The 23,535-nt window shown below is 35.9% G+C and overlaps 1 protein-coding gene across 1 annotated transcript in view; it reads right to left on the reverse strand.

The window, feature by feature from the left end:
• Window positions 1-23,225, reverse strand: part of LOC143248717 (protein patched-like) — a 109,208-nt gene extending 85,983 nt beyond the window's left edge. Inside the window, exon 1 of the mRNA XM_076497375.1 lies at window positions 22,756-23,225. Within this exon, the coding sequence (XP_076353490.1) occupies window positions 22,756-22,782 (27 nt within the window). The 5' untranslated portion in view covers window positions 22,783-23,225. The remainder of the gene's footprint in view (window positions 1-22,755) is intronic.
• Between the last annotated feature and the right edge of the window lie 310 nt (window positions 23,226-23,535).

Raw genomic sequence — 23,535 nt, forward strand, 5'->3', positions numbered from 1 at the left:
AAGCTATTAGACATTATAAAAGCTGAATAGCTGTATGTTGAAGGCATACATTAATCGCAGGTACTAAGGCTAGTTGGTTATAGGGTACCACAAAAAGAGTGAGTTGGTGGGTGGGTGAAAGACATTCTGAAAACAATCAAAGTATTCTGTTGCTGGCGGTCTCTTTTATCTCAAAGGCAACATTAAATACGGCTAAAATGAGTTTAATGGCTAATTTGAGTCCAAGTAAAAGAAAATGGTCAAGGAACAATGTTTACAATTACATTTAATATCATCATTATATTAAAGATTTCTTTTATTTTACCAAAGGTAATACTCAGAATTTAATTTGTGACGTAGAGCCTACCGCATTCTTAGATTCGTCTTCCCCTACTGTGATTAGCCTTGAATAGACGAAACTGCAGTTCACACACAGTAAAGGAAGGCAAATCAAAAAATACGTTAAGCCTCTGCGTCACATATTATATTTAAATTTTGTCATTGTTGACAAAGTAATAATTAATAACTGGTCCTCTGTGTAATATTAACTAATAAATTAGGCACAAGGCAAATCAAAGAATGCGTTAGGCTTCTGCGTCACATATTATATTTAGATTTTGCCTTTATTGAAAGAATAATAATTAAATAACTGGTCCTCTGTGCAATATTAAATAATAAATTAGGCACAAGGCAAATCAGAGAATGCGTTAGGCCTCTGCGTTACATATTATATTTAGATTTTGTCTTTATTGAAAGAATAATAATTAAATAACTGGTCCTCTGTGCAATATTAAATAATAAATTAGGCACAAGGCAAATCAGAGAATGCGTTAGGCCTCTGCGTCACATATTATATTTAGATTTTGTCTTTATTGAAAGAATAATAATTAAATAACTGGTCCTCTGTGCAATATTAAATAATAAATTAGTCACAAGGCAAATCAAAGAATGCGTCAGGCCTCTGCGTCACATGTTATATTTAGATTTTGTCTTTATTGAAAGAATAATAATTAAATAACTGGTCCTCTGTGCAATATTAAATAATAAATTAGTCACAAGGCAAATCAAAGAATGCGTTAGGACTCTGCGTCACATATTATATTTAAATTTTGTCTTTGTTGACAGAGTAATAATTAATAACTGGCCTTCTGTGTAATATTAAATAATAAATTAGTCACAAGGCAAATCAAAGAATGCGTTAGGCCTCTGCGTCACATATTATATTTAGATTTTGTCTTTATTGAAAGAATAATAATTAAATAACTGGTCCTCTGTGTAATATTAAATAATAAATTAGGCACAATGCCATGATATTATTCCCATACCTAAACTGATTCATTACTATACAGTGAATTTAAAAACACAACATTAATCGTTCTTTTTTAAGTCTTACAGTTTTGATGATTTACAACAGGAGAAAAGTACATCTACACAGGTTAAGAAAATGGAGTCTTTTGGGAACAATGTTTTGCGTCGTATTTTACTCACCAAAGTGAATCTATATTTATATATGAATTGAAAAATATGTACCACTGATGGTAATCGTCCGTTCTTCTGAGTTATTCATGAGACAAGCTGTTCAAATATCAAAATATACAAAACATTGTTCTCTTACAGTTGTCTAAATCACCCATAGTTACTGAACAATCGACATGTAATATTGGTTGTTTCTCTGTAGTTAATCACAAAGCGACACAATGGCCTATTTATGCTCTGTCCATCACGGGTATCGAAACCCGATTGTTAATCCGAAGACATACCGCTGTGCTACTGTGTAGTACAAGGGGCACTAATAAAAGAAAACCCCTCTTGGTTTTTCTGTTTGTTCTCGTCCAGGGTTACTGGAACAGATATAAATCGTGATGTACAGTGACGTAGCCAGGTTTTCCATTCAGGGGAGCAGAACATTTTTAGGATGACGAATAAAGAAAAATTGTAAAATTCATATAATTTTTAACAAAATTTCCCTTAAAACAAATCAAATCAAATGTAATGGTGTTTATGGAAGTTTTACTATTTTTTTATTAAATGATACAAAACGAGTTTATAAAATATAACAGTTGAAAAATAATATGTGATCACCAAACCCAGATTTTTCAGGTGCCCGGGCCCCTTGACTACGTCTCTGGTGGTATAACTCAATGGAATAGTAAACTGGGCTTTATATTTATCTCAATATCTTAAGCCTTATCTTCAACTCTTGTAGACCCGGCATGGCCAGGTGGTTAAGGCACTCGACTCGTAATCCGAGGGTCGCGGGTTCGGATCCCTGTCACACAAAACATGCATGCCCTTTCAGCCGTAGGGGCATTATAACGTGACGGTCAATCCCACTATTCGTTTATAAAAGAATAGCCTAAGAATTGATTAAATTAGGGACGGCTAGCGCAGATAGCCCTCGAGTAGCTTTGCACGAAATTCGAAACAAACAAATAACTCTTATAATATATGCAACTTAAAACTATTTGGAAATATAAATCATATATATATATGATTCGTAGATACTTCAGAAATAACATATGATTTAGTTGGTTTGTTGTCCCTTTTATTTGGTTTGTCGTGTAATCTCGATTTTGATTAATCTTTTATCACCTCTTAAATCATAAAAACATTAACTTTTCACCCTTCTAAGTTAATTTAAGTTACAGGATATTTAGTGTTAAGTTTTTGTTTGGAAGTTCTCGGAAAGCTACACAATGGCTATCTACGCTAGCCGTCCCTAGTTTAGCAGTGTAAGACAAGAGAGAAGGCAGCAAGTCATCACCACTCATTGCCAACTCTCGAGCTATTCTTTTACCAACGAATAATGGGACTGACTGTAACATTACAACGTCCCCACGGCTAAAAGGACGAGAATGTTTGGTGTGTCGGAGATTTGAACCCGTGACCCTCAGATTGGGAGTCGAGCACCCTGGTCATGGCGGGTCTGCGAACTTATGAAGCCAAGTATCTGGTTAAATAATAGCTAAGGTACATTAAAGTAGCCACCATTCGAAAAAAAAATCTAAATGTTTGCGTATATTTCAATATATCACAACAGATGAAATGCCAACTCTCGAAAGATCCATTGTTCTTTGTTCCTAAATAATTTTAATATGAACTGAATAATATAAGACATCTGTGATCGGTAATAAATACGATTTGGCATCAGATAAAGGAGTGTGTGTGTGTGTGTTTTTTTATAGCAGAGCCACATCGGGCTTTCTGCTGAGTCGACCGAGGGGAATCGAACCCCTGATTTTAGCGTTGTAAATATGTAGACTTACCGCTGTACCAGCAGGTACTCGTTTTGTTCTCAACTACTCGCTTTATCAGATTTATTACATTAGAATATTACAATCATTTATCAAATCAAAAATCTGTGATTTTTACAACAGGTGACCGGTTATTTGACACTCAGTGTTTTAATTCCAAGTACTTTCACTCCCTATGCATTGCACTCCTTGTAAATCCACTCCCTGTAATAATTTATGTCAGATAATAATAAAAATAAAAGTAATATCCATTAAAATTATTAAAATTCATACAAGTTATAAACTATTTCTCGTCAGTAAACAATCATATTTTCCGTATTATATCTAGCAAGAAGAACTTACATTTTGTTAGGTTAAGGTTAGGTTATGTTCGGGAACTTCACTAATCGTCCCTAATCTTGAAATAATCGTCTAAATGAAAATCACCGTGTCAACACCACCAACTCTTGGGTTACTCTTTAATAACGAAAAGTAGGATTGAGCGTCTCATTATTACACTTTCACGGCTAGAAAGGCTCGGTAATTGAATGTAAACTCACTACCATAAATTGCGAGTCGAGGGCCCTTGTCACTTGGCGGCCATGCCAAGCCAGAAACTTCAGGATTTGTTTGTTGTAAACTAAAAGTTACAAGATAACTAACTGTGTGTGTTCACTACAGGGACAAAACCCCTGAAGTTTGGTGTTAGAATCCCTCAAGTTCAGCGCTGAGCCACCGTGGGTGCGCCTTCAAAATGTAGTTGTTTGTTTTAAGCGCAAAGTTACTCAATAGGATACCAGTCACAGGGATTGAACCCAGAATTTTAGTGTTATATGCTCTCGACCTTAATGCAGAGCCATCAAACTCAGGAATGGTGAGTCTAGAAAACTTTTATTAAATTATATTGAATTTGCGTAACTCACTAGAAATATAGCGGAGTAATACGAAGTTTGTGCAATTAGCTTTCCTTTTGTTAAGTATAAAAAACCTAAATAATCAGTTATCACTGAGGAAAACAAAGCCAAGATTACAAAGTCGAAATCTAAATCATATGTATCAGTGAATCTAGAGGTTCCAGTCAAAAACAAGTGAAATTATTTTATTAAGAAGGGGCGAATTAATTTTTCAGCTAAATCCAACGACGATATGGTTTTGGTTTGTTTTGAATTTCGCGCAGTTACACGAGGGTTATCTGCGCTAGTCGTCCCTAACTTAACAGTGTAAGACTAGAGGCAAGGCAGCTAGTCATCACCACCCACCGCCAACTCTTGGACTACTCTTTTTACCAACGAATAGTGAGATTGACCGTCACATTATAACACCCCCACGGCTGAAAGGGCTAGCACTTTTGTTGTGACGATCAATCCCACTATTCGTTGGTAAAAAGAGTAGTCCAAGAGTTGGCGATGGGTGGTGATGACCAGCTGCCTTCCCTCTAGTCTTACACTGCAAAATTAGGGACGGCTAGCACAGATAGCCCTCGAGTAGCTTTGTGCGAAATTCCAAAAACAAACAAACAAACAATTTCCCGTCCCCCTGGTGGGTCGGAGGTAAATCTTCGGAGTTAAAAAGTTAACTTAGTGGTTTGATACCCCTCGGTGGACACAGTAGATAGCTCGATGTGGTTTTGCTATAAGAAAACCCACAATCATTAAATTTTCTATAACATAACACACACATAGTATGATGGGAGGGCACAAAACGTCCTCCATATCTCGCTATGGAGGAACACATTGGAAAGAAATCGCCGCCACTTTTGAAATAATATATAAATTCAGATGAAGCTGATGGACAACAGACACCATAATGTTGATATGAAGAGCCGTTTCTTGAGTCATAGCCACTTCGTACTTTGACCCGTGAACTCAGACCTTAACCCCATAAGACATTTCTGCGGCCAATGACAGTCAATTAATTAATAACGTGAAATAGCGTTTGTCCGCGAACTCTTCATACGAAATTACCATAACCATCACACAGTGTATTCCATGTAATAGTTATTACCAAGTTTTCAGTAGCACTGAACTAAGCACTATGTGCAGTTTTCTTACATAATTACAAATATTTCAATTTATTTTATTTTAAAGTGACGCGATTTTATATATTTTAAAAATCTAGATCGTTACATTTGTACTGAATTGCTAAAGACTTAGTGTGTATTTTTTTCAAAAATATTTATCCATTTAAGGTTAGCACTTAATAGGTTGTTTAAATCCAAAAACTAATTCATAAAAACAACAGCAGGAGGAGTCATTATTCGTATGAAACTAGGCTAGGTGAAGTCACTGAGTGGAGAGCCTAGTGCTTCATTAACGATAACAAATGTAACTTGTTAATATTGGCTAATTAAATCACATGCATAAATTCTCTCTTGGTTTGCCAACTATTACGAAGAAGTTGGATGCAGATGATGTTAGTACGTGCAGTTTTATTACTTGTGTGAGATTCACGTTGTCATCTTTACTGTCAAGATTTCCTAACGAACTGCTGTATTCCAAGGACTCCACACATGGCACCGCCACCATGTAACACAGGAAATGACGTCATCCCTGCAGCAGAGACACGAAGGTATTTTAACCAGTGTCAACTGCACGTGGGCGCTCATGCCGCTTTTCCAATCGCCAAAGATTGCAAGAAGGTGGTCGAAATGTGATGGCCACCCAAGTCGCGAAGCGAAGGTGGCGACCTTTAACAGATAACAGAAGGGGCGTATATTTCTTCCCCCTTTTACCCAAATAATCCCACATCGCCTAAATCAGCGTAAACATTGTAAAATATGAGGTACTAGCGTTATCATATCTTGTTTAAAATATTTAGGCACGTGACAGTGAAATTTAGAATATCAGTACAGTATACAAGTGGTAGTGCCTGAGTCAGCCAAGGTGCCATGGGCGGGAAAACATAGCCCCAAGGATGTCTACGGAGTATGTTACACTAGAATGTAAGATATCATACCGGGTCTCACGCGCCTGGTTCACATCTTCAGTCTAAAAAAATTCTGATTAACGTCTTATAATCAACGACAATCAAAGTAATGCTTCCACGACGGACACGTGCGAAACACGTGCATGATGAAGGCAGCAAAGAGTCTTTATCATTACAATCAGTTTCTAAATAAGGTTTATGTACAGTACAGTGCAAAAATGTTAGAACAAAGTCTAAAATTAAATTTCAGGCTACTTGCAAAGAACAATGGAAAATAAATCACAGGTGAAACATCAAAATGTTATTTATCTTCATGTTTAGTACAACAGAAACTAAGTGGAAGTGCTTGTGTTCAGTAAACAGTTGATATTTTAAGTGTCCCCTTTTACTTTGATAACTACTGACAGTCTTTCAGGTACTGTTGGAACACATTTCATCAAAGTGTCCTTTGGGATTTTGCTCCAAATATATCTAATACACTCTAGAGTTTCTTTGTAAGTAACTTTTGATTTATCAAGTTTCTGATCTATCAAATCCCACATATATATCAATTGGGATGAGACTGATGTTCTGTCGTGGCCATGACATCATTTGAATGACTTCAGCAGCTTCTTTCTTAACTAAGTAATTTCTGTATGGGTTGGATGAGTATTTGATGTCATTATTTTTTTGGTAGTTAAATCCTTTACTAATAAAACATAAACCACTGTGTATACCATGACGGGCTAGTGTCTGATGGTACCTGTGATGGTACATTATTACATTTATTTGACAAATATCTCCTGTCGCCTCAACAGAACAATACCCACAAACCAACACACGACATCCCTCATGCTTCATTGAAGATACTATGGTTTGAGATAAGTATCTTTCACCTTTCTTCCACCGGACATACAACTTACGCTTTGAACCAAATATTTCAAACTCGTGTCCCCTCTGTATTTATTTACATGCCAGCTTCTAAAGAGTAGATCCGGTATGATCAGGTGGTTAAGGCACTCGACTCGTAATCCGAGGGTCACGGGTTTGAATCCCTGTCAGACCAAACATGCTCGCCCTTTCAGCCGTGGTGGCGTTATAATGTGACGTTCAATTCCATTATTCGTTGGTAAAAGAGTAGCCCAAGAGTTGGCAGTGGGTGGTGATGACTAGCTGTTTTCCCTCTAGTCTTACACTGCTAAATTAGAGACGACTAGCGCAAATAGCCCTCATTTGGTGTAACGGGGATTCGAACCCGTAACTCTCGGATTACGAGTCGAGTGTCTTAACCACCTGGTCATGCCAGATTAATGACAATGGTTTCCAAATATCTAACAAAACGTGACATTTTATCACACACGCTCTACCATTCCAAACTCGATCAGGAAATCACACACCTCGTTTTTGATAATGATGAAAACATTTGGTGGTTTTATATGAATTTTTGCACAGAGCTTCACAGCTCTCATTAATTTTGAAACTGATACGTTAGAGAGAGAGGGCAGTTATAATGAAAGGCGCCCAATACCAACTTTTGGGCTACTCTCATCTATTTTAAGACAGCGGTTTTTTGTTTTAACCCTCGCGCAAAGCTACACGAAGGCTAGTTGCGCTAGCCGTCCCTAGTCCCTAATAGCGTAAGACTAGAGGGAAGGCAGCTAGTCATCATCACCCACCGCCAACTCTTTTTACCATCGAATAGTAGGATTGACTGTAACATTATAACGCCCCCACGGCTGAAAGGGCGAGCATCTTTGGTGCGACGGGTATTCCATTCCACGACCCTCAGATTACGATTCGAACGCCTTGACCCACCTGGCCATGCCGGGCCCTTATGATAGCGGAGTTTGACTGTCACTTTTATAATGTACTCGTTGTCGCATAAACTCTCCACGTCCTTTTAGATTATGACACTTCTGCACAAACTTTCTCCATGCGGTGGGCATGGACTACTTGTTCGTGTTCCCGAATTGTAAATATTAAAGCTCATGGACAAAGTTGGTGTATAAGTGTTATTATTAAAGTAACGTATACCAATAAATGTATACTGGGAAAAGCAGACGCAATACAAATGAGAAGACAGATGTGTGGAAAGGAGTACATGAATATATACTGTACGTTAGATTAGCAAACTTCACTCTTTGGTTGCTATAGTGCCTGTTGATAGACAGGGAACATGAAGCGTTCTAGTTCATGTTCCCTCTTGGTTTCGCTTCCTTATCATGATGTTCTAACTTCAAGGTCTCTATGTATCCTTAGTGTCACATCACTACCCATGTTGTGTAGTTATACGTATGCCATTTGTATTTCCTTTGCTTTAAACAGAGTATGGATAATGAAATTGAAGCCTTGTTGTTGTTGTTTCATCTTGTTCGAAACTGTTGTCATAGTTCAATCAATGTAAGTACTTTTTATATGTCATATTAATCTAATTATATGGATTACTTTCCACTTTACAATTTAATGTTAAGTATGTTTTTTTTTAACTCGGTATAAGCTACTTTACTTATAGAAGGATATATTCCCTTTTTGATGGTTGGTGTCCAGGCCGGACAGTGATGTAGTGACCATCAAGATTAAAACAACAAATAGTTAAACTAACCCTCTTGACAATTGGGATCCAGGCGGGACAGTGATGTGGTGACCACTAAGGTTAAAACAACAAATAGTTAAACTAACCCTCTTGATGATTGGGATCCAGGCGGGACAGTGATGTGGTGACCACTGAGGTTAAAACAACAAATAGTTAAACTAACCCTCTTGATGATTGGGATCCAGGCGGGACAGTGATGTGGTGACCACTGAGGTTAAAACAACAAATAGTTAAACTAACCCTCTTGATGATTGGGATCCAGGCGGGACAGCGATGTGGTGACCACTAAGGGTTAGACAACAAATGGGTGTACTAACTTCTACAGTTTAGTTGTAACGACACAGCTGATATTTCTGCAATTTCTTGATGCAATTTGAAAACAAATTGTGTTGAAAATGAACATCTGTTATCATATACTGGACAATGTAGTTTAACCATTTCACTCGAAAAAAGTTTCACAGCTTAATATATTTTGGTTATTCCTAATTTCAGTGATCAACATATTTTACTGAACATAAAACCCAGCAGATTCTTTCGAACACTTCAACATCTCGTGGAATACTTGTTTTTAATTTGATACATACGTATTCCGCTATAAAATCAGATGTTGAAAAAGACTTGTTTATAAACCTCGTTACGTCTTACGTTTATCTGTACAGAATACATATTACACTTCAGATATATAATATAAGGATTCTTTTTCATTTTTTTTTCTGTCTCTCCACTAATAATCCCAGTTTATATATATATAACCAGATCACAAACAAGTCTCAACTGTGTATGCGAATAACAAAACAATATTATGTTTTTCTACAATAACAAAACAATATTATGTTTTTTTTCTACAATAACAAAACAATATTATGTTTTTTCTACAATAACAATAGAAATTATAACCAGAATAAGGTTTTCATTAAAAATAAAAACATGTTTGATAAACATTTACCGGTTTGTGTTTATTTTTGAACAATTTTACATACATACTTTAACTACGGAATACTATGGTTTGTATTTTATGTTTGTACATTTGGAAAATATATTTAATTTTTCATATTTAAGTTCAGTTGAAATACGGTATTTCAAGGTTTTGATATAGATTCTTTGTAACAATATATCATGAAGAATATACTTGAAGTGACGAAGTCCGTCGAAGAAATGAAAGTAAAATAGTTTCACTCCGAGATGAATATAAGAAAGCCACGTTTATTTTTCTCTCTTTTTTGTACCCAGAACATAAATTTAAATGTTAAAAATGAAAACAAAACATTATTAAATGTTTATATATCGCTTTTCAAAACCATTTTACTGTTTGCTGGTTCTATAGTTCTTGTAGTGAAGAGTACCTCGTGGTACTACAAAACTGGTTAAATAATGAATTTATCAAATAAAGAATACTGATAAAGAAAAAATGATTCAAACTGTCTTTATATATATGTAAGTGTATGTGTATATATACATATTTGTAAGTATATATATATATATTACAGTATAAATAAAGTAACCGGACAATAAGAACTAAATCTTCAAGTAAAACTGAAATTGTGGGGTTCGTTACAATTGACATTTCGATTAATAAAAACAGTCCATAACAATTGTTAAATATCAATGACGTAACATCTGAGTGTTCTTCAGTCACATGGTAGATCTTTTTATTTCTTTATACGTTTGCACTCGTCTGTAAAAACCCGTCAACGTGAAGCTCACATCGAGTTATGATGAATGGTAGCTTATTCATCATGAACTCGATCTGATTGTTTAAACACCATATATAACAATAACCTAATAATACATTATTACATTAATACTTTTAATAATTCTAACCATGACTAGGTGATTAAGGCACTCGACTCATAAGCCGATGGTTGCGTGTTCGAAACCAGACCACACCAAACATGCTCGCCCTTTCAGCCGTGAGGGCGTTATAATGTCACGATCAATCCCACTATTTGTTGGTAGAAGAGTAGCTCAAGAGTTGGCGGTGGGTGGTGATAACTAGCTGCCTTCCCTCTAGTCTCACACTCCAAAATTAGAGACGGCTGGCGCAGATAGCCCTCGTGTAGCTTTGCGGGAAAATTCAAAACAAACCACACATAACCTAATTGTACATCAATATTTCTAAGAACCTTCGTTAAACCTTTAACGCACTGCGTCATAACTTACATATATTTTTCTTTATTCTTGCATACAAAAATGCCAAATTAGGTAATGATTAGTTTCTTTCTTGTTGAGGACTGAGCGATAAGCGCCAGGAATAATCTAAATTTTAATTTATTTTCAATAAATAGAATAGGGTGATTATAGATCAGCTTGTCAGACCTGATCCTGCTGTTTATCCGGTTTAAAATACAACCAACGTTTACTATTAATTTTTTTTTTTTGTATTCTGTATTTTGTGCTAAACTGCCAGGCTTAGTGGGTCCCGAGTTTCAGGTATAGCGGTCCACAAACGTAAACTACTGACTAGAGGGAGCTTCCGTCACCACAAGGGCTTTGCTTGGGTTTCAAGCGAATAACATCATCGAATGTCGATATTTTAACAGCTGAGAGTGCATTACATGTTCAGTACTCTCGCCGCGAACTTCAGACCTTCCGACTCGCAGCCAGGAACGTTAAAGACAAGCCATACCCATCCTTAGTTTTTCAAACTATTGTTATTTTTCAATCACTAACCATATACCTTAAATTTAACTAACATTTTAAATATTTTTAAAGACGATCTTATAATAAAATGAAGTGTCACTTCTAATTGTGCATACGATACTATATTACAGTCAGAGCACATTATGGCATGATTATGATTAGCTATTTATATTATATTTAGTTAGGCATAATTATTTGTAGCACCAGCATATCGGCTCGTTGAACGACTCTAAGTTTCTGTTTTTCCTCCTAAGTACAAACTTTTAGCTCACAGCTCCGTCATCTCTTGATCGATCTGAGATCTAATTGCAGTTTTAGACTCAGGAGGTCAAACCCTTTCGATTGACGAATTTGATCACGCCCAAGGTCTCATAGATTAAGTCGTTCTAATCCTGTCTAAAATAATTTCAATTTGAAGATAGGCTGGTGGAGATCCTGATGAATTTGTTTGTTTTTGGAATTTTGCGCAAAGCTACATGAGGATTATCTGTGCTAGCCGTCTCTAATTTAGCAGTGTAAGACTATAGGGAAGGCTGCGAGTCACCACCACTCACTGCCAACTCTTGGGATACTTTTACCAACGAATAGTGAGATTGACCGTCACATTATAACTCACCCCCCGGCTAAAAGGGCGAGCATGTTCGGTGCGACTGGGATTCGAACCCGTGACCCTCAGATTATGAGTCGAGCGCCCCCTACCACTGGGCTAATCTTGATGAGTAATGAAACCTAATCGGTACACGCGCGCCCACGCGCTATGGTCAAAAATACCTAATATAATAAGATATGTTTGTGTCTGTTCGTTCGCACCCTTCAGTCCCGATAAGAGTAGACCTATAAAGATATAAAACCATCGTATTCAGATTCAGCGTATGTGACGTCATATTTTTAGTGTCAATGAAAACTTTGTAACCCTTTTTTTTTTTTTCCACAAAAGATGCGAGTTTGTTTCTCGGGGTGTGCGAATCTCCATCCAATTTCATATCTAATTTCGGAAGAACTTCCAATTCAACACAACGTTACACAGTAGCACAGGACGACATGAGGAATGTCGTAGAGAGGGTGGGGGTTGGAGGGAAAAAGATCTGGTAGATTAATTTACTCTAACCCCACTTAGATGAATTTCATATGCCCCGGTTATTCAGGATCCTATCTTGTTTATTTTTTGTTGTTTAATTTAAGATAATAAATTTCTGTTTTCGAAATTACAGAATCGTCTTGTTAGTAATTGTTTAGTTTTAGATTTCTCCAGCCCCTAGTGGTTCAGCAATAAACTCGATGACTTATAACGAGGTTCGATTCCTGCTGCTGGTATAGCACAAGCAGCCCACAAACAAAGAATTTCAAAGGTACAGTGGAAGAACACCTCAGAGAAACAAAGACAAGAACTTAACGAACAAAATCTCACAAATATTGTTGCTAAATTAACAATTATATAAATATACTAACTTGTAAGAAGGGAACTTAGTTTGGTTTGGATTTCACGCAAAGCTACACGAGAGCTATCTGCACTAGCCGTCTCTAATTTAGCAGTGTAAGGCTATCTTTGATGACGAGAAAACCCACTTGTAGGAATGCAGAGGGCGTGCTTAGATGTTTGATTATATTTATTAATATGGGTATAAAGGTGTTCCTTTGTATTGGTTTATTTTGGGCTTGAGTTGTTGTAAAAGTAAGGCTTGTTTAATTTTGCGTTTGTTTATGTTTGTTTCTTTATTTAGTATTTGGGTGTTTTCTATGGTTATGTTGTGTTTATTTGATTTGCAGTGTTCGAAAACGTGTGAAGGTGACTTTTTGTGTTCTTTGAATCTGGTTTCCATTTTTCTACTTGTTTCTCCAATATAGAAGTCGTGGCAGTTATCACATTGTGTTTAATAAATAATGTTGGTGTGGTGTTTGTCAGTGTAGTTTTTACATAGTATAAACCTTAGTTTTGCGCCTGGTTTCGAATAAATTTGGTATTAACCGGAATGTCATATTTTGTTACTAGTTTTTTTCGTGATTTTTTAAATCGTGGGGTATATTTACTTCTGTCACTTGATTTTGCTTTTTGTTTTGGTGTGTGCGTATAATGTTTTCTACGGTTTGTGAAGGAAACTTATTGATGTTGATGAAGTATTGTTTTATTTTGTCTAATTCATCGTTAATTTTATCTGGTGAACATAATTTTATGGCTGTGTTTATTTGGTTTCTTAGTATGTTGAGTTTTTGTTTTGTTTCATGTGCTGAGTCCCAAGAAATGTATAGTCCAGTATGGGTGATTTTTCGGTGGATTTCTGTTTTAAATTGTGTGTCGGTTCTTGTAATTTTGAGGTTAAGAAATGATATTTGATTGCTTTCTTCCTGTTCACATGTGAAGTTAATGTTGAGATGTATAGAGTTAATGTGATTGAAAAAATTAAGTGTGTGTCCTGTAGATGTGAATCCCGCAACCGTGTCATCTACATATCTGTACCAGTATAGTGGTGGATGTAATGCTGTGTTAATTACTTGTGTTTCAACTTGTGTCATAAAAATATTGTCTAGAACTGGTGATGCTGAGGAGCCCATGTTTAGGCCATTTGTTTGTATATAGTTGTAGTTGTTCAACATGAAGTTTGTCTTTATCGTGGTGAATTCTATGAAAGTTGCTAATTGGTTGCTGGGAATGTCTTTAGTTGGGTTAGGGTCTCGGATAGAGATTTCTAAGGCTATCTTGCAGGCTTCAGTGGTTGGGACTTCTGTAAAGAGGGATATAACATCGAAACTGGCCATTAAGGCTTTATGATTAAGTTGATTTAGATTAGACTTGAAATTAAAAAGAGTCTTTGATGAATGAGCTGGCTGATTTTACATATTTGGAGGATGCCCATGCTATGTATTTACCCAGATTGTAATTAAACGATTCATATGTGGACATTATTGGTCATAGTGGACAATCTGGTTTATGAGGTCTGGGGATGCCGTATATTTGCGGTGTGCGTGAGTCGGTCTTGCGTAGGTAGGAATAAAGTGTTTGTGAAATTGTGATTAGTAGTATTTTGTGTAGTTGCGTGTCGTGTGTCTTTGTTGGATTTGTGTGTATTGGTTTAATAAAGACGTGGTCAGCTATCGATCAGCTACCTCTTTCTTTCTTTGTGAACCTGACGATGACCGAAGAAGGTCGAAACGTTGTTCGCTCCTCTAGAGGACATAGTGCTTACTCTATCCGTACCAGCCGTTTTTACATGCGTAATAGTGTAAGACTAGAGGTAGGGCAGCTAGTCATCACCACCCACCACCAACTCTTGGGGTACTCTTTTACCAACAAATAGTGGGGTTGACCGTAACATAACGCCACCACGGTTGAAAGGGCAAGCATGTTTGATATGACGGGGATTCGAACCCACGACCCTCATATTACGAGTCGAGTACCTTAATCACCTGGCCATGCCAGGCCAAAAGGAACTTACCGAGTACAAGAAACAAAACTTATCTTAAAGGAGTCTAGCAGTGTTTGTATGCTGTTCTAAGTTCTGATCGTACTATTTGAAATGTAAAATTAATAGAACTTAGATTAATATAATATATATATATAAGATCTAAACTCTCTGTGTGTGTATTTCAAAAATTTCATATAAATCGTCACAGGGGCTACTTGCATATAACCGTCCTTAATTTTGTATCCACCACAAGTCTTAACTGACAATATTGTGGGATTCTACATTAATCACCCACAATCCCAATGTGTGACGGAACGCGAACCATAAGTCCCCGATTCCTAGACTAACAACCAGGCCACGCCCGATTATTATGTATGCTCGCGCATGTGTGTACATATCAGCCATGACGCATGGCTTACAGAAAATCATACAGTAGATTCGCAGGCCCTACTGTCTTAGATTTGACTTACAGTAGACTGCTGTTCCTCTTATTGAATCTGTAAAGTTATAATTATAACATTGTACGAACTGGAAAACTCGTTTCTGGTTGATCATTGCGTGACCTCGCGCATAGAAGCGCTGGCTTGTATTGTGCTGGTTCGTGTTTATGTCCTTCGAAACGTGATATAGTACATTACATTGAAGGAGTATCATAACATGTAATTAAACCAAACCGACAGAGGGCCAGTCTCGATTTAGTTGTAATTTACTTGTTATTAGAATAAGACAAATCGTCATATTGTTATACAACATTTCCTTCGGAAACGCAGACACACGTAAGTTATGTTTAACTGGTAGTTTACAGTCTCCAATACAAAAACATTCACATTCATCTCAGTGAAAGAACGTGCCCTTAAAATCGGCTTATTTTAAATTCAATTTTTAAAATATTTGTAAACCAAATAGACTTTGCTGGCTACATGTTTCCTAATTATACACGAGTGATACTTGTGTTACGTATTTAAGTACTTTCATGTCTTGCATGTTCGCTTGTAAGCGCGAAGCCACACAATGAGCTAGCTACCTGTGAATATTGTAAATCTACAAAGGCTTCCTGACAACGTTCTGAATTCTGAACTAATGAAGACAGCCATTCAGTTTTATTTGAATTTCGCGCTGAACTACACGAGGGCTAACTGTGCCAGCCGTCACTAATTTAGGAGTGATATACTAAAGGGAAGGCAGCTAGGCAACACCACCCACCGCCAACTCTTAAGGTAATTTTTTTAAAACTACGAATAGTGGAAATGACCGCCATATCACAGCGCCCCATGGGTGAAAGGGTAAGGATATTCAGTAGTGACGGAGGTCTAACTAGCGGATCTCAGCCTTAACTACTAGGCTGTCTTAATGAAGACAGCCATTCAAGCATAGGCAGCCATTCTGCCGCACCGTATCACCAATTGTCCACGTTAAGGGATTCACCGTCTCTCTTATCACGCTGTCAGAACTTAAAGTGTGAAAATATTTTGTAGCACCATACGGATTCGAACTCGAATTGCCACTTCTATACTATATATAGTTTAAAACCACAATAACAACCTGTGGTCTATACAAGTCACACATACACAAATTAAACAAGTGTATCTTCAAAATTGGAATTAATTCCACGTCATTTTACATGAAAAATTAATGTTTTTCTTCCATTTTTATTCGGCCACTCCTTTGCACCAGGCTATAATACAAACGTACTCAATGTGTTGCGTTACGTGTGTGGAACCTGCTTTATTTAAAGGCATAAAATCCGGTAATTTATGGTTTAACCTTCTACTCGATTTAACACTAGTAAATATTAAATACTCGATTACTTACAATTAACAGTAATATTTCATAACTTGAAGACTATTCCTTTCAAAATTAACTGAACAATCTCAACTGTCATCTCGTTGGGAGTCTGACTGGTTCTTATGGAATTTATTGGTTTATGTTGTTCAGGTATTCGCGCAAAGCCGTTCCTAACTTCCAACTGATAGACTAGAAGGAAGATAAGCAGTAAACAGAATCCGTTGGTAACTCTTGAGCAATTCTAGCTAAAGGAACAATAGAATATGACTTCACTCTTATAAAGAACCTACGGGCCTAAAGTGCAGTAATTAGACGCAAACCACTGGTCCTTGGATTTACCGTCAGACATGCTAACCACTCAGCGACTCAGAAGAATTGTTTGTTTTTTTTTAATATTGGCACATTATTATTACGCGCTCGACCCGTAATCTTATGAATCCCCGTCACACCAAACCATGCTTTTCCTTTCATCCATAGAGGCACTATAAAGTTACGGTCAATCCTACTCTTCGTTGATAAAAAGAGTAGTCCAAAAGTTGGCGGTGGGTGGTGATGACTAGCTGCCTTCTCTCTAGCCTTACACTGCCAAATTAGGGATGGCTAGCGCAGAGAGCCCTCTTGTAGCTTTGCGTGGAATTGAAAAATAAATAAATATTATTATTGTACTTTCAAACTAATTTTCGGAACCTATTTTTGCAATAACAATGAGTATTTGTCTATGAACAGGATTGATTGTTACTCTTATAACGAACTCATAGCTTTACATGGTGTGCATTGTTTCCCACATGGGACAGGATTATTACAACTTATGAAAACGTATTCAATTATTAACGGTAGGGGGTGGAGAGGAGGTATGAGTGATGAAAACATTAAAATTGTAATCTCTAGAAACTATACATTCGACTACTGGTACGTGAAAACATAGTAATAAAACGAATGACGCCGGCCGTAGCACGTGGTGATCCATCTACGTAATGATTAAATTTAGAAAAATGCTTTTACTACAGCTTTTACAACAATATTTGCAAAAACGTTAGCATAAAACGTTGAAAACAACAAACCAAAAAATAAGCCAGGTTATCTGACCCAAGAGGCTTTTTAAACTTTCATACTAGGAAGAAACCTTTCTTCCTGATGTTCAGCTAATACTTCAACGTAAAACAACCTGTGTCAACTAATACTTCAATCTAAAACAACCTGTGTCAACTAATACTTCAAAGTAAAACAACCTGTGTCAACTAATACTTCAATCTAAAACAACCTGTGTCAACTAATACTTCAACGTAAAACAACCTGTGTCAACGAATACTTCAAAGTAAAACAACCTGTGTCAACTAATACTTCAATCTAAAACAACCTGTGTCAACTAATACTTCAACGTAAAACAACCTGTGTCAACTAATACTCGTAAAACAACCTGTTCAATAATTCTTAACTAAAACAACCTGTGTCAACTAATACTAACGTAAAACAACCTTTCAACTAATACTTCAAAAAACAACCTGTGTCAACTAATACTTCAATGTAAAACAACCTGTGCCAACTAATACTTCAAAGTAAAACAACCTGTGTCAACTAATACTTCAACGTAAAACAACCTGCGCCAACTAATACTTCAAAGTAAAACAACCTGTGTCAACTAATACTTCAACGTAAAACAACCTGTCTTCAACGTAAAACAACTGTGCCAACTTCAAAGTAAAACAACCTGTGTCAACTAATACTCAACGTAAAACAACCTGTGTCAACTAATACTAACGTAAACAACCTGTAGTAATGTCAAAGTTAAACCTGTTCAATACTTCAACGTAAAACAACGTAATGTAAAACAACCTGTTAATACTTCAACGTAAAACAACCTGTGTCAAAATACTTCAACGTAAAACAACCTGTGTCAACTAATACTTCAACCTAAAACAACCTTCAAACTAATACTTCAACGTAAAACAACCTGTGCCAACTAATACTTCAAAGTAAAACAACCTATGTAAACTAATACCAACGTAAAACAACCTGTTGCCAACTAACTAACTTCAAAAAACAACCTGTGTCAACTAATACTTCAACGTAAAACAACCTGTGTCAACTAATACTTCAACGTAAAACAACCTGTGTCAACTAATACTTCAACGTAAAACAACCTGTGTCAACTAATACTTCAACGTAAAACAACCTGTGTCAACTAATACTTCAACGTAAAACAACCTGTGTCAACTAATACTTCAACGTAAAACAACCTGTGTCAACTAATACTTCAACGTAAAACAACCTGTGTCAACTAATACTTCAATCTAAAACAACCTATGTCTAATACTTCAAGTAAAACAACCTAATACTTCAACGTAAAACAACCTGTGTCAACTAATACTTCAACCTAAAACAACGTGTGTCAGTTAATACTTCAACGTAAAACAACGTAATACTTCAACGTAAAACAACCTGTTAACTAATACTTCAACGTAAAACAACCTGTGTCAGTTAATACTTCAACGTAAAACAACCTGTGTCAGTTAATACTTCAAAGTAAAACAACCTATGTCAGTTAATACTTCAATCTAAAACAACGTGTGTCAACTAATACTTCAAAGTAAAACAACCTGTGTCAACTAATACTTCAACGTAAAACAACGTAAACAACTTCAACTAATACCTCAACGTAAAACAACGTATAATTAATACTTCAACCTAAAACAACGTATGTCAGTTAATACTTCAATCTAAAACAACCTGTGTTAACTAATACTTCAACGTAAAACAACCTATGTTAGTTAATACTTCAATCTAAAACAACGTATGTCAGTTAATAACTTCAACGGAAAACAACGTATGTCAGTTAAGACTTCAACCTAAAACAAGGTATGTCAGTTAATACTTCAATCTAAAACAACGTATGTTAGTTAATACTTCAATCTAAAACAACGTATGTCAGTTAAGACTTCAATCTAAAACAACGTATGTCAGTTAATACTTCAAAGTAAAACAACCTGTGTCAACTAATACTTCAAAGTAAAACAACCTGTGTCAACTAATACTTCAAAGTAAAACAACCTGTGTCAACTAATACTTCAACGTAAAACAACCTGTGTCAACTAATACTTCAATCTAAAACAACTTGTGTCAGTTAATACTTCAATCTAAAACAACGTATGTCAGTTAATACTTCAATCTAAAACAACGTATGTCAGTTAATACTTCAATCTAAAACAACGTATGTCAGTTAATACTTCAATCTAAAACAACGTATGTTAGTTAATACTTCAATCTAAAACAACGTATGTCAGTTAATACTTCAATCTAAAACAACGTATGTCAGTTAATACTTCAATCTAAAACAACGTATGTCAGTTAATACTTCAATCTAAAACAACGTATGTCAGTTAATACTTCAATCTAAAACAACTTGTGCCTGTTAATACTTCAATCTAAAACAACGTATGTCAGTTAATACTTCAATCTAAAACAACGTATGTCAGTTAATACTTTAATCTAAAACAACGTATGTCAGTTAATACTTCAATCTAAAACAACGTATGTCAGTTAATACTTCGATCTAAAACAACGTATGTCAGTTAATACTTCAATCTAAAACAACGTATGTCAGTTAATACTTCAATCTAAAACAACGTATGTCAGTTAATACTTCAATGACACCGATGCATAAATCATAAGGTGGGTCATCTTGTAATGTTACCAGGTTTTGGAGGTACTGGTGGATGTAAGATCCAAACTGTGTTGGGGATACATCGTCTATCCAGTTTAGCTTCAACTTTGGTAATAATCTAGCCCACGATAGCCCACTGTTTTATCAGCTTACATTGTCTGGAGCCAGATGTGGGAAGGTGGTTGCTCATAACACATAAACAAATGAAGCCAAAACAATAACAAGAAAGAAGTAATAGAATACAAACCATTACTGTACTGATAGAAAGTCATACAAATGTGCTGTTAAAACAAGCCTATATGCAGAATTACGGTTTCTTTATGTCGTACCTAACTCTCCCAACATATTTCATTTTATTTATAATTCACTAAATGCCGTACTGAAAACAACAGCAATAACTGTATTTTTAATAAACAAATTACAACAACGTGCAAATAATAAACCATATTTCTGGATGATTAAAATTAATGATTCTGTCTTAAAAACTCTAGAGAATTTAAATAAAACACAATTAGCGGATACAAGCTAAACATACGATTTCACATTGTTACTTACGACGAAACTACTGAACGATAATGGTGATAAATACATTAATAGATCAATTTATAGATCTACACATTAAAATAGAAAGACAAACTTTTACTGTTAATAATATTAAAAATATAAATTCAGTTTTTGCGCATCTAATAATTATATTAATTTTTATAAGCATATTTATAAACTAGAAGTGCTCTCAGTAGAGCGCATACCTCCGCCATGTAGCGTTGATCATATTTGGGTCTAAAAAAAATACGAAAATGTGTCAGTATGTCCGTTGTTGTCAATGGACTCTAACCATTCTCAGCAAGACAATGAGGAATAATATTAAAATATTTTTACTACGTTTCTCCAAATTTTGATCATTTTTAATGGAGTTGTAGAGCAAAATAATGGTAAAAATTATTACTCATATAAAGAAGTAATGATTTGTTTTTTGTAGATTTTCGTGATCATATTGTAGCTTTGATCCTCCAAAAGCTAATCACTTCTAAGTTGGGCCATAGTCCAAATATATAACATTTTTCGTCTAAATCCATCCAGCCGTTTTTAAGAAATCCAGCTGACAAACACACAAGGGTGAAAACATGACAGGTAACAAACAGCAGACGTACCAATTGGTTCAATTATTCCAGCTTTGTTGCCAATTAAATCTTTGTTATTAGACAAATAAATTTATACATAATTTTCCAAAGTCGGAGTTATTTTCCTTAATACATAGATACATACACGATTTCGACTTAATTAGTGTTAATATTCCAGTAGTAGGTAATTATTTTGGTAACATTTATCCTGTATCTCTACAACACTTCTGTATCATATACTGTAATACAGAACTGTAACTTTTTTCGTAACTAATTTCCGGCCACTTATATTCACAGCGACTTAGGTATTTTATACAATTTCCAGCAATGTATAGTTCTTAATATCTGGTATTAATACACGAGCATATAAAATGATTTTTAAAAGATTTGACGAGAAAACTTTAATTAAATATTTTGTAATAAATATAGAAGGTATTCATATAAATTTTAAAATTGTGATTTAAACAAAATTATAATAAACACAGTAAAAATCGTTTCTAAAATGTATTGTATGGGAAATAACTGGAATTACTTATCTGGATATTTCATATCTTATGAAGGTGGATTAATGTGGTTATATCACATTCCCTGTATAAGATCTCCTACTGTGTGGATATCTTTAGTAACATTGAAGATCCAGATAGTAGTATGGAAGGGTGGAGGTTTATACTAATAATTTAAGGTAGGCTTAGCATAATAATGCCTTAATATGAGACTGGAGGCCGGCACGATAACTTAAAGAACAAATTTTCTGTGTTCCGTATTGATGTCGTGTATTCAAATTATTTCTTTCTTATTATTGTTTTTTTTTTATTTATTCATTTATGCTTTGTGAGCAACCACCTTCCCACATCTGGCTGCAGACAGCAAAAAATGGTGAAAATGTGGGACGCTGTGGACTAGAATACCCACAACTGCTACTTTTTTACCTCTTTTTGTTTTTCTAATCATGTGAGGCAAGCGAAGTTAAGGTTAAACTGGATAGACCAAGGCAATTTGGGTCTTACTTCCGCCGGTACCTAAAAACAACAACAACACGAAAAACAAACAAAAAAGTCATGTTATATAATAATTCACCTAATGATTTATGTCTCTTTGTTGGATGTTTGTTTATCGGATGCAGGTTTTTTTCCTCTCTCTATATAATTACATTTAATCTAAGGTTTAGATATGCTACGTAAAATTCACCTTGTCTTTTTTTCTTTTATGTACTCTCTCTTTTATAAAATATATATTTTTTTAACTTATGTCCAAACAACATATTGAGTGAAGACTAACCTGAAACATAGCTAGTATTCACACAGGCTGAACGTTGACTCGTCTTTTAGTCACTGTGGCACAGTTTTAATGTAATGACAAAAAAGAGTTTATATAGTTTTATAAACTTACACTTTACCAGTTTGGTGGCTAGAACACAAAGGAAAATGTGAAAACTCACCTTCAACTTTTTCCACGGCCAGGTCATTGAAGGTCAATTAAACGTTCTGACTGTGACTTCATAGGAAAAAAAAAAAAAGGAATCACCACCGAGGTGTGACACACGATCAATTAGACTACCACAAGTCGACGGTCATCACCGAGGTGTGAAACACGAACAGACAGTCTACGACAAGTCCTCGGTCACCACTGAGGAGTGAAACACGATCAAACAGTCTATCACAGGTCAACGGGACTCTTTGTTGAGGACCAGTTTCTAACGCTGTTGACGAATGTAAGGCATGACCTAATAGTGGACACAGTATTGGTGGATTATTACCCCACCGATACCACTGTGGCCACGAGTTCCGTGTTTCCAGTAAAAACTACAACCGAGGAACACTAACCCACCGTGTCTCAAGCAGGAATGAGAGACTTGCTGTTCCCTGCTGACTTCATATAGTTTTCTTAGCCGTCGGCCTCTCTTTGCTCTAGTGCACAGGCCACTGAAACTCAACCGTTAGTGGGTTTTGCCTGCTATCGTCGCTACTATAAGCAGCGCCACCACAACCTGGGTGGCCCAACAGTTTACATGGGTTGGCAGCAACGCCAGGGCAGGCAGGGGCCCAGCCAGGGGCGAGACCCGCGGCTAAGGCTGCCCTTTAATAAACTATACGAGGCTAACGAGCTGGACAACCTCTTCAACAGAATGTTCACCCATCAATTGACCCACTCCCTCTTCAAAATGAAAAATTGAGCTGACATATATAATGCAAATAAACATCGAATAAAAAATTTATGT

This window comes from Tachypleus tridentatus, chromosome 4 (genome assembly GCF_004210375.1).
Source record: "Tachypleus tridentatus isolate NWPU-2018 chromosome 4, ASM421037v1, whole genome shotgun sequence".
In the NCBI taxonomy this organism is placed as follows: domain Eukaryota; kingdom Metazoa; phylum Arthropoda; class Merostomata; order Xiphosura; family Limulidae; genus Tachypleus; species Tachypleus tridentatus.